Raw genomic sequence first — 12,984 nt, forward strand, 5'->3', positions numbered from 1 at the left:
CATAGAGCGTGCGCAGTGCCTGGAAGGCCTGTGGGGTCTGTGGGCGGGGCTCCGAGCCGGCCCCGCCCATCTTGGTTGTCATAGTGAGGCGGGACGCACTGAGACTCCAGGATCCCAACAGCTGGAAGCTAGAGGCTGGTGTCATGGAGTACACGGGGAGCCAATATATTGGGGAATATGTAGACGGGAGGTAAGGGCCTCATCTGACTCATGTCTTAAATCTGTGACTGGTTAAAGACGGCTGCCTTTGCAAAGCACTTTGTGCCAGGCACTTTCACAAACTTTATTCCTTTTATCCTTCGGGACAACGCTTTCAGATATGATTGTTTATTTCCATTTTACAGTTAAGAAAAACGAGACCCAGTGAAGTAAAGTGACTTGCTCAAGGACACATATAATAAGCAGCATAGCTGAGATATATTCATTCCATATATACGTGTGTGTTTGCTATCTGCAGTTTTAGATTTGGGGATAAAAAAATACTAAAAAATGTCAAGATCCTTGCTCTCATAGAGTTTACAGTCTAGTTGGTGTATGGCCAATAAACAAAGAAATGGGAAGATAATTTCAGATAGTGGCTTTGCCTGAATCCTCTCCTTCCCACAGCAACCCTATGAGATAGATACAATCCTCATTTTACAGATGGAAAAAGTGAGGCTTGGAGTAATTATGTAACTTGCTCAAAGTCACCTCATTGGCATTTGGCAGGTCAGAGATCAAAACCCAGGTCTGACTCCAAAGCTCATGAGCTTTCTATGGAGCCCTGCTGCTGGGCTTCTACAGAGGACACGGCCAGTTGGGGCTGTCCTTGAAGGCTCTCTGGAGGAGGAAATATTGAAGATGGGCCCTGAGGATTGGGTAGGATTTAGGTGGGTAGAGATGCAAGGTGAAGAATGTTTCCGGGCAGAGGAAGCAGCATGAGCAATAGTTCAGAGGACTTATAGGGGGAAGAGCAGGCAGTTCAGTTGGGCCGGAGTGTAAAGAGAGTGGGGGCCAGAGCTGGAAGGGTGGGTCTGTGCTCTGGCATACAGAGATCTGAGTACTGTGCACAGTTCTGTGAGTGGGAGGAGCCACTGATGGATAGATCCTTTGTAGGGCTGGGCACTAGGAAATCTAATTTACTTTGCACTGTATCTCTCCTCATAATGCATATGTCACTTAGTAAATGTTGGCTGAAAGAATTCATAAAAGAATGAAAGTAAGAAAAGAAAGAAAAAAAGGAAGGAAAAGGAAAGAAAGGAGGAAAGAAAGAAGAAAGAAAGAAAGAAAGAAAGAAAGAAAGAAAGAAAGAAAGAAAGAAAGAAACTTGTGATATGGTAATCATGTCCTCACTATGGATTGAGGTCTTTATCTCTTCTTTTTAAAAAAAATAAATGTAATGTTTATTTATTTTTGAGAGGGGGGGGAGAGAGATGGAGTGTGAGCAGGGGCAGAGAGGGGGGAAGACACAGAATCCGAAGCAGGCTCCAGGCTCTGAGCTGTCAGCACAGAGCCCGACATGGGGCTCAAACTCATGAACCACAGTGTAATGACCTGAGCCAAAGTCAGGGGGTCGTTTAACTGACTAAGCCACCCAGGCACCCCCGTTTGTTCTTTTTAACTTACTTTGAATTTATAATGAAGGCTTTTTGCCTTGAATGAATAAAAGAAAAATGGGAGGGAAGGAAAGAGAGGAAGAGAAGGGAAAGAATGAGGGAGGGAGGCGGGGTGGAAATAGATCAAGTCAGAGCCCATAGTTGTCCCAGGAAGAGGTAGCAGGACCCTGAACCAAAGCAAAGGCACTGGGGCTGCAGGAAAGAGAGAGATGCAGAAGTTTGGGAATTTACATTGTCAGGACTTGGCAACTGATTGGCTCCCAGTCCCACTCAGAGACTGCCTCCAGTCCCAACTCAGTGCCTGGCTCTAGGCTTTGAACCTGGAGGATTCTGGTACCATTCGTGGAAATTGAGAACTCTGAGAAGGGGCTGCTCTGGAGGAGCAGAGTATGAGTTTCATTTGGGGGGAGCTGGAGATGCCTATAGAAGGTCTGAACAATGAATGTCCAGTTTGCCATTTAAAAAAAGGGAGCAGGGTTCTAATCTCAGAGAAGGGTTTTGATGGAAACGGAAATGGTAGATGTGATTTCAAGCAAAGAGATAAAGGAGAAAAGGCATTCTCTCTCCTCTCACATCTCGCAGTAGAATAAAAGCAAAATCATTTTTGAGTTCTTAGTCTATATTGGGCATTCTGCTGTTGTTTCATAGCTATTATTTCATCCAATTATCTCAACTTTGGGGAGGAGTATTGTCATTATCCCCATTTTACAGAGGAGAAACTCAGGCTCATCAGAGAGGTGAAGGGGCTTGCCCAAGGTCACACAGGCTCAGAGGTGGAGCCAGGCCTGGATCGGGCCTGGTGACCCCAGGTCTGCATGGCTCAGGAACTGTGCTTCAAGCACAGTGGCATCTTCTGTCTTCTGTCATCTGCTCAGTCACTGCACCCTTCTGTTTCCATTCCTTATGCAGCGGATGTTTGCAGAGCACCTGTGTGAACAGAATCATGATTCCAAGAACTAAGGATACCAAGGTCTTCATTAAGAAGCTTCAGTGAAATAGGGGATACAAGGAATACAATTACAATGCAAGGCAGAAAGTGCTGAGCATCCAATGGAAGTACACACAAAAGCCTAAAGAAGTTCAGAGTTAGAAGAGGTGACTTCCAGCTAGCAGGGAGGAATAGAGAAGGAATACAGGAACGAAGAAATGAAGGAAAGTGTCTTTCTTCAGCACTCGCTGCGTGGAAGGCCCTTCACTAGGAAAATCATTATACATTATCTGAGTTGATCTTGGGCATTAATCTCAGTCACTTTCACACATGAAATGAGTGGTCAGCTGGTCAAGCTGGGCATCCCTGCCCTGTGCTCCTGTTAAGCGCCTGTCTTTCCCCTACATGACAATTACCACACATTATGTATTTACTTCATTGTGTCCCCCACTAGACTGTGAGCCCCCTCGAGGGGCGGGGGGTTACTTCGTATGCCTTGATCATTGTTGTGACCAGGTTGTACCCTGCAGACCAGACTCACCACGTATGGTAGGTGTTGATAGATAGTGGATGCTCTGGAAATATCTGTTGGAAAAAAGGGAAGGAAGGAAGGAAGGAAAACAAAAAGGTTTAGGGAAGTCTCCAAGATGATACAGCCAGGAAATGGTGAGATAAGATTCAAGCCTATGTCTCCTAAGTTTCATCCTTTTCCAAATTCTCCACAAGTGGTATAGAGGGCAGGGGTAGGCTGATCATGGGGGACAGGGAAGACCCAGAACGAGCTGCCAGGAAACCTGGCCCTAGTCTCTGCTTCACAGTGCTGTGTGGCTTTGGGCACATCCCTCCCCTCTCTGGGCCTACCAACGGGTGTGTCGGGGGAAGTGTGAACTCCAGGACAGCCTGTAGGTAAGGTGGAAGACCGACAAAACTGCACCTGCCCCCACCTTCAACAACACAGACCCTCTCATTTTTTTAATTTTTGAGGGAACCGAAGAAAAAGTTTGGTTTTGAACAAAATATTACTGGGACGGTAACATCAGAGGACCCTGAGGACGAGGTTCCCACTTGCTTGCCTGTGCCTGTCAGCTCTGATCCTCCAGCCGCCATGCACGGTTCAATCATTTCCCTTTGTCCTTGCAGGATGGAGGGCGAAGCCGAATACCTCCTCCCTACCGAAACAAAGTATGTTGGGGAAATGAAGGACGGCATGTTTCATGGCCAAGGAACCCTGTACTTCCCCAACGGGAGCCGCTATGATGCCATTTGGGAAAAGGGACTGGCCGTGAAGGTGATCAGCCTGAGGAGGGGAGGTTGCAGAGAGCAAAGCCTTGGACAGGAAAATCCCCCACTATGGAGCACCCTGACCTCTCCATCCAGTGCCCACCTCCTTCCATTCCCTCTTCTCCCTTCCTACTGATCTCCCAGGGTTCTGGAATCCTCTCCTCTGGATCCAGAAGGGCCCCTGGAGAGGCCATGATGAGTTTGAATCCTACTGTGCCACTAACTGTGTGACCTTGGGCCCACGACTTCCCCTATAAACTGGGGACAATAGTTGTACATCATATTGCTACTATAACAAATTACTACAAACCCAGTGCCTTAAAACAACAGAGATGTATTACCTTACAGTTCTGGAAGTCAGAAGTCTGAAATAGGTCAGCAATGCTGCATTCCTTCCAGAGGCTGAACGGGAGAATCCATTTCCTTACCTTTTCCATCTTCTAGAAGCTTCCTGCCTTCCTGCATCACTCTGACTTCCGCCTCCATCATCACCTCTCCTTCTCTCTGCGTTTTCCATCATTTCATCTTCTATCTCTCTGGCCCCCTCGCTTCCCTCTTATAAAGACCTTCGCAATTATACTGGGCCCACCCAGATAATCCAGGAAAATCTCCCCATTTCAAGATCCTTAACTTAATCACACCTGCAAAGTACCATTTGCCACATAGGGTTAACATTTTTACAGGTTCCAGCATTTATGTGTGGGTATCCTTGGGGAATCATTATTAGCCTGCCGGAATAGTACTAGCCACTTCCTAGGGTGGTTGTGAATGCAAATGAGGTGATATCTGTAAGCCCTTTGCTCAGTCCCTGGCATAGAGCTGGCACTCAGTGTTAGGTCATAGAACTGCTGCTGTCACCTCTACTGGTATCATGACAAACATCTGACCCATCTAATCCCACCTAGTATTTGTGGGCCATGAATACAGTTCAGGGAGCCAGTGCAATGTCCTGATTTATATGGGAGAACAGTTTTCTCTGAGGAAAGGTCTATTGCTGTCATTGGTTTTACTAATAGCCACCTTAAGAAGGTTAAGAAACATTCCTCTTTTACAGCTTGGAGACTCTAAGCCCCAGGAAGGGGATATGACTTATCCAAGGTCACACAGTGAATTAATAGTATCGGAATTTCCATCTACGTTTCCTGATGCCCAGGCCAATGCGACCCCTACATCCTGGGGATTCCTTCAGCGCTAAGGCAGCAAAAGCAGAACGTACATGTTTGGACAAAGGGCTATGACTGATGGCCATGACCTTTTCAGCTACGACTGAATGCTTACTCTATGCCAGGCACTGTGCTAGATGCTTTGCCAGTACTATCTCATTGAATCGGCCCTATGACATATATATTCTTATCATGCGGTTTCTGCCCAGCATTGCGCAGTGAGTTGCCACATTTTGAGTGCCAGTCACAGAGAGCCCAGCACTGTAGCCATTCCTTCTAATCATTACAGCCATAATGGCTGTGATAGTTATCACTTCTCTTCTGCGGCAATAAGAAAGCCACCTTTCCCCTTGACGTCCGTCCTTCTGGGCAGAAGGGCAGCCTCATGCCTGCGCGCATGCTCCTTGTCTTCCAGGGCACGTACACCTTCTCGGACGGGCTGCAGTACGATGCCGAGCACTGGCATTACTGCGACGGCTATGACCGGAGGTTTTACACCGAGATCTGCTATGGCTTGAAGCCTGCAGGTACCTGGGCACCCGCCCTTTTCTTCACACCCAGACCGAGAGGGGAGGGGAACGAAGGGCCGTGGCCTATTGAAGGAACCCAAAAGAGAGGAGGCATTGAGCAGAGGCCGCAGGACACAAAAGAGCCAGGTTGTAGAGCCAGAAAGACCAGCTGGGGACCACAGGCAGGGCGTTCACAGCTCTGTGCCTCAGTTTCTCTCCTGCGAAATGGGACGATAGCATCATCCACCCCACAAGTGTGTTGAAAGTAAGATAAGGCATGTATAGGGTTTATAGCAACGTCTTGCTCACGGTGGGCGCACGGTCCATCTCAGCCACGTTATTCCTAGAACCAGCTGTAGCACAGAAATTGAGCAGCACCGAAGGAGCATGAGCTCCGTGTATCAAGTGCTAGCTGGGGCTCTCCAGAATCTCCAGATGACCCTGCCGTGCCTGCCGCTCTGGTCCCATGTTGTATTGGAGGAAGCCGAGGCCCAGGGGTCCAGACATGCTTCCCAGGAGTGGAGTTCCCAGGGGGCCCAAGTCTTCCTCTCTGCGTTCCCCGTATCATCAGAAACCGTGCTCCGTCACGGAGGGTTACGTTTGGGCCTAGACTCTGGACTCAGAGAGCAGCCACTTAAGGGGCTCCTCTGTGTCTCAGGGGCTTGTGCGAGGTCCGCTGCACCTCAAGAGCATAGTTTCTGACACGGCTGAGACACTGCATCCAGAATGACACGTGGGACAGTGACTTTTCAAATTATAAGAATAAATCCTGGGGCGCCTGGGTGGCGCAGTCGGTTAAGCGTCCGACTTCAGCCAGGTCACGATCTCACGGTCCGTGAGTTCGAGCCCCGCGTCGGGCTCTGGGCTGATGGCTCGGAGCCTGGAGCCTGTTTCCGATTCTGTGTCTCCCTCTCTCTCTGCCCCTCCCCCGTTCATGCTCTGTCTCTGTCTGTCCCATAAATAAATAAAAACGTTGAAAAAAAAATTAAAAAAAAAAAAAGAATAAATCCTAACTTAGGAGATGATGGGGTGTAGTTGACTGAGCCTGGAGCTGGAAGGTCTGGGTTTGAGTCCTAAATTCCCTGTCAATAGCTGGATGAGCCTGGGCAAGTCAGCCTCCATGAGGGCAGAAACCTCCAGAAAGCACCCAGGGTGGAATCAAACCCGGCTCAAACCGTGGCTATGTCACCTTGAATCAGTTAGTTGATCAGGTGCGCCTTCTCTCCCTTTGTCTCCTTTGTCAGCTCCTCCCCCCACCCCAGTTATTAATTTGGGGGTTCCCAGGGCTCTCCGTCCTTAAGCCCTATTCTGTTATCCTTCTGTACCCTATCCCTAAACAAGCTGATTCGCTTCTAAGCCTTCATTTATACCATCAGCTTCCAATGGAAATCAAAATCCCTGAGCCCTGGGTTCCTGCAGCCAACTTCCCCAACACCTGTGTTTGTCATCCCTCACTTTGTCTACACTGAACTCGTTACCTTCCCCACCAGCCCCTTCTCCCCCGGTGATTGCTCCCTCAGAGACTGTCGCTCCAGCCCACCTAGATGGGCTGAGTCCTGCCTTCTTTCCCCATGTACAAGCAACTACCTGGTCCTGTGGATTCTACCTCTTAAATATATTCATCCATGTGTTCATCACATAATCCCTTACCTGAGATCTAGGTTTGACTCACTCTGGGCCATTCTACACTCTGCAGTCACTCTACCCTCATCTTTGAGGAACATGACTGGGATTGACACTCCCCGCCCCCCCCCCACCACCACATACTCTTCAGTGCCTCCTCACTACCCTCAAGATAAGGTTCCAAATTCTTAAAATGACCTGCATTCTCTCGCTCCTGCTGCTGTCCCCAACCTCATCCCACGCTATCTGCCTTTCTTGGATAGTCTCTCCTCCTTCACCATACTGGCTATACCTCTATTCCTTGAAAAGACCATGATCTTTCCTACTGTTCCCTCTGCTGGGAAGCTCTAACCCCTCACTTCACCCCGAGAACTCCTTCCCATCCTTCAGGTTTCAGCCTAATGCCCCTTAGCCTGGGGTTCCTTCCCTGAATTCCCAGACGAGGCAGGGTCTCCCTGTGGCATACTGCAGAGCAGCCGTGGCTGTGCCCAGAGCTCTAACATGAGTGCACAGAGTCTCTCTTCCCAAGTCGACTGAGTTCTACGAGGGCGGGGGGTCAGTCTTATTCACTGATGTGTCCCCAGTGCCTGGCACGTTGCTGAGCACACAGTAGGCATCAGAAAAGAGTTACACAGGGAGGATAATACTGACTTCACAGCAGGGAGAGATGGGGGTGTGGGAATTAAGGCAATGACATTGAATTTCCTGAGTACCTACTCTGGGACAGACACTGGCTGGACCGCCGGGGGCCTGAGAGCAGAGGGCACAGTCTCTTCCTACCAGGAGCTGCCAGGCTGGATGCCACTTAAGAACCTCGTAAATGGCTCCTCCTGGGCTAGTTATGACAGGGCCTGGACTTTGTCATGGGCTCATCACCCTGACTGAAGCCTGTAGGCAGAGAGCGAGCCCCTGGCCACAGACACTCAGCTGTCACATGGAGACACTCAGCTGGTTTTGTCAGAGGTGGGGCTCGTGGGCAGTGCAGTGACCTTCCTGGCATCCTTCCTTCTCCTCCAGCAATTCCCAACACAGCAGCTTTATCCTAAGTACCCACTGCCTGCCCACGTCACTGGGAACTTGGCAGAGCTCTGCGACAGCCGCCTCTTCGCCTCAAGGGCGGGGGTGGGGGGGGTGGGGGAAGCTTAAGGCTGCCCCTCCTCCTCGCTGAGTATCTGTGAGACGGCACTGGCATGAGGCTCCGGGGAGAGAACGGCTGGAGAGCGTTCGGCACGGAATAAGTGCTCCGTAACCGTTAGCCAATAATACACAGGGGGGTTATCATTAACCAACATAGGAGCAGCTGTGCGCAGGACTGAACCCACCCCCCCATCCCCACCCCCTGCCACGAGCCGTGAACATGGTGCTCTGCTCGGTGGGCATCCAGCCCTCGGTCCAGAGGACAGGGAATTACAGGAAACACATTAGAAAGATCCCTAGAAGTTATTTATTCCAACCTTGCACCCATTACTCGGGCCTCAGCCTTCCAAGATACACCACACGCAGGGCAGTGTGACCTACAAGGTGCACCAGCTCCTCTTGAGCTCCTGGTGGTTTGGACGCCCCTGGTCCTGTCAGCGGTGCCCGGGACATCAGCGGATTAACCTGTAGGTTTCACGGCCGGGTGTCTAGCTGCTTCCTAGCTGGAGAGTCTTGGGCAAGTTACTTGACCTCTTTGAGACTCAGTTTCTTTATCTGAAATGGGGCCACTGGATGCTGTGAGAATTAAATGACACTGGCAGGAGTTAATGAATTTCCAGGCACAAGGTAGTCACTCACTAAATGGCAGCTGTTGTGGTCATTTTGGTAAGAGTCAAAATTCTCCATTCCTGGATGCTTGCCCACCCGACGCATTTCTTCCTATTCTCCTTACATACGCCCTGCTCCACACGGTTTCCTGAGTGAGGCCTGATGACTCATGCCTCCATCCTTCTGCCAGACATGCCTTTCTGTCCACATGGCTGACTGTGATGCACCCTCACGGTCTCTCTGCCTCCACAACCTATGCCCTTTGGCCTGGTGTCCCTAGAAATGGAGGATGGGGTCAAGGAAAGAAGTTGCGGCTCTAGTCCCCAAGACCCTGCTCACAGAGCCGTTTTCAGGAAGCTGCTCTCGGGCACTGCTCCTGCTGCTCTGAATCGGGAGTGTTCAGCCCAAGGGCGGTAGCAGATACTCATGTGAGCAACCAGCCAAAAGTGGACGTTAGGGAGACCAGGTTTAGATTTGGCCTTGGTAGTGAGCTGATTATCCACTGTATCTTTTCAAGGGATCTCTCAAGTCACCAATATGGACCTGCCTAGAAAGATCCCTGAAGGCTGTTACGATTGTGGAGATGGCTTCTATGACCCGGTCACAAGGATAATCAAAGACTATAGGAACCGCTTTTTGAGAAATGCAGGTATGTTCATTCTGACACCCTGTGGCACATGTTTTGTCTCCTCTCATTTACCCATAGGTTTGTGCATATGTGTGCACACACCTGTGTGCATTTGGTGAGAAAGAAACTTTTGCTGATAAAAGCCAAAAATTATTATCTCTTTCACAATTGGGAGTTCTTACGGCTGACAAGTCTGTACGATACAGTCACAGAATGAGGCAAAGGACACTTGTGGTTAACTGTGACTGCAGAGAAGTATAGCATGAAAAGGATTAAAGTACATATTTTTGCATGCTTCCCTTTGACTCGTATTTAATGAGCACTTACTAAACGCTAGACACTACAGGCACCAAAGCTGGACACCAACCCCCTTCCTCATGGAGCTTATGTTTTGACAGGTAGCAGACAAGCACCAGAAAGGGTTGATCGTATCATGGAATAAGCCCAGTAAAAGGGGAAAACGTGGCCCCAGATTGGGGCAGGGGGAGAGGTGAAGGCAGGGAGTCCCAGGGAGGTGGGAGGGATGCTGTGGGAGCACAGAGAAGGGATACCTCGTCCAGAATTGGAAATTCAGAGGGTCTCAAGAAGGAAGTGACAGCTAAAATGAGACCTAACGAGTAACTGGGAGTTGGCCACAGGGCATGGGGAGAGGTTTTCCAGAGAGGAAATAGCACAGGTAAATGTCGAGAAGGTGAATGATACCATGTGGTACCAGAATGCTGGCTGGCGCCCTCAGCCATGGGAGTATGTTGGAGGATCCAGGACCTCAGCTGGTGAGCGGACACAAGCTGATCAGGCTTATGGTGACCAAACTCAGAGGAGGCCAGTGTACAAGTAAGGACACTTTCCTTTAACATGGTGATTTGGAAACTTTCACTTTCCTAGAGACACAGTCCCACTAGGAATAACAAGAACAATGGACCCTCTTCCTAGAAAAATGTGTGTGCACACACATAAACATGCATATGCACACACACACGCGCGTGTGCACATTTTGCATATAGTCTTAAGGAGTACTTCTTAAGACCCGGGTCAAGAAACCCTGCTCTAAAATCAGAACGAAACTTCCAGGGAGACCGGGAAGCCTGGGCTGGCTGATGAGAGCCTCCTCTCCCTACAGGGGCATTTACTCAGGGAGTCAGTGGTCATCAGAAAGTTGCCTTGTGGTGCTGAAGAGTAAAGGGAATGGTCAGCTGGTCTTCTGGCTGAATCCTGGAGCGGAAATAGCGCTACCCCAGGGGGGGGGGGGCTACTGCGGGGAGGGTGGCAAATGTTCACATTCCACGTCTCCTGACAGTTTGCTTTAATGACTTCCCATTTGCCATTGACAGGGTAGATTCTGTAGAACACTAATTCTCCTGGATGTTAATAGGCTCTCTATGAAGTTTCTTGATTGAGTAAGCTAAAGAGATACTGAGTGAAACAATGCTCAACAATTTCATTTATTGAAGGGCTTCTCAGGGCCATTAATATGCTAATATACTTTGTACTTTTCCTTCCCAGCACTTATTTCAACTGTAATTAAAGCCTCATTTGTGTGATTAATTGCTTGAACGTCTGTCTGTTCCACTAGACTGTAAGATCCATGTGAGCAGGAACTCTGTCTCTGTATCAGGCAGGGTCCAGACAGGAGGACAGAGTGAACTTCGTATCAGGAAATTAGTTAAATAGATATTGGAGTACTGAAAAAGCATCGAGGTGACAGAATAAATAAATAACTGCAGGGAGCGACTACTACCTCAAGAACTGGGGGAGGAGCCGGAGACTGGGCTATTAGAACCTAGAGGGTCAAGAGAGGGCCCCCCAGAAGCAGCAACCCAGACCTGCGGGGAGGGGCCGCTGCCCAGCGGGGCTTCTGGAGAGAGAGCCATAAAGCGGATGGTAGGATCCCGGGGAGAACTGTAAACTGGAAGTGAGTTGGGCCGCATTGCTGACATTGACACTGACGCGAGCAACCAGCAACAGAGAAAAGAGCGTGTTCCCCTCTGCCTCCACGTGCCTGGCGGCATCTAACTGGGGGCCAGCCGGCAGAGCAGAGATGTGTCCCACAGCTCGGTCCCGACTGCAAAGTGAGAATAGAATGGTAGGTTTGGAGCTGAGAGTTAGCAGCTCGGTCACTGGCACAGTCCCGCCGCCCTTTGGTTGTTGTTTGGCGTCCATACTTACTCTTCTGTCCTACAGACGGTGCCCTTCTGTGTGACTCCTTGCGAGGAGGCTTCATACAAATGCAAAGATGCTCTCGCCTTTCTTCCTAAGGGGGGAGTTCCTCCCCCCTCCCTCTGGGGCAAGTCCTGGGGATGAAGGGCGATTGAGCAGGGGTGAGGGGGACTGACCACCTGGCTGGGATACAGGGTGTCAGTCAGGAAAAAGGCATCATAAGTGATAGGTCTTAAAGAATGAGCAGGGATTTTGTTAGCAAGGATGTTGGGGAAGAGCATTCCATGTAGAGGGAACAGCATATGCAAAGACACAGAGGCATAAAAAAAAAAAAAAAAGGCATGGCATGACTAGGGAATCAGAAATTGTGGTTCCCAGAATCCTACCAAGCCATGCTTGGTGATAAAATTGAAAATGCATCATGGCACAAACAGATAGAGCACTGAGGATTTTTAGGGCAATGAAGTTACTCTGTATGACATGACAGGGATGGCTCCATGTTGTTACACGTTTTTCCGGCCCCGTTGAACGTACGCACCAGAGTGAACCCGAATGTAAACTTTGGACTATGAGGTGTCGGTGTAGCATCCCCAGAGGCACCCACTCTAGTGGAGAATGCTGACAATGGGAAGGCCACACATATGTGGGGGCAGGGGGTATACACAAAATTTCTGTGCCTTCCTCTCAATTTTGTTGTGCATCTAAAACTGCTCTGGAAAAAACAATAGCCTTTAAAAATGCATCATGAGAAGGGAAGGCCATTCTTAGGAGTTTTGGAGAAGGATGGACACCGATGACTGGTCCACAAACACTTAGTGGTTAGTTGCCGTGGCTCTGACTCTGGGTTAGACAGCATCATAGAGTCTTCTCTCAGGGAGCAGGAGAAACCGACAGTAAATCAGGGTTGCCACAAGAGAGCCTAGGAGGGATACTTAACCCTGGAGGTCAGGGTCAGTGGGCCAGCAAGGTTTCCCGGAAAGAGCAAGATCTAACGGGAAGCCTAAACAAGAGCAGACACGTGCAGCAGGGTTGGGAAGAGTGTTAGAGGCAGAGGGAACAGCACGCGCTAAGGATAAGATGTGGGAGATCGCTGCCTGTTGAGGGGCTACAAGTGGTTTGGGAGCATGTGACAACAGTATGTCGAGGGAAGAAATGCACGAGAGGAAGCCCCAGGGGTGGGAAGGGGAAGAGCAGTAGGGGGAGTGTAGTAACTGATTCATCACTTGGAGAGATTTCTCTGGTTGCATATAGGGAAGGGGCCAAAGGGGGTAAAACTAGATCGGAAAGATGGCGAGATGGCGAGAGAGGAGCACCTGAAGGGTTTCGGGCCCCAGTGCTCTGTGCCAGAGGCCCA

General features: G+C 49.7%; 1 protein-coding gene across 1 annotated transcript in view; it reads left to right on the forward strand.

Annotated features, from left to right (window-relative positions):
• Positions 1-25: 25 nt before the first annotated feature.
• MORN5 (MORN repeat containing 5) overlaps positions 26-12,984 on the forward strand; it is a 29,963-nt gene continuing 17,004 nt past the window's right edge. The window contains exons 1-4 of the mRNA XM_040482208.1: positions 26-190; positions 3,664-3,811; positions 5,383-5,494; positions 9,363-9,494. Coding sequence (XP_040338142.1) covers positions 144-190; positions 3,664-3,811; positions 5,383-5,494; positions 9,363-9,494 — 439 coding nt within the window. The 5' untranslated portion in view covers positions 26-143. The remainder of the gene's footprint in view (positions 191-3,663; positions 3,812-5,382; positions 5,495-9,362; positions 9,495-12,984) is intronic.

Source organism: Herpailurus yagouaroundi, unplaced genomic scaffold (genome assembly GCF_014898765.1).
Source record: "Herpailurus yagouaroundi ecotype Mexico unplaced genomic scaffold, PumYag 160, whole genome shotgun sequence".
In the NCBI taxonomy this organism is placed as follows: Eukaryota; Metazoa; Chordata; class Mammalia; order Carnivora; family Felidae; genus Herpailurus; species Herpailurus yagouaroundi.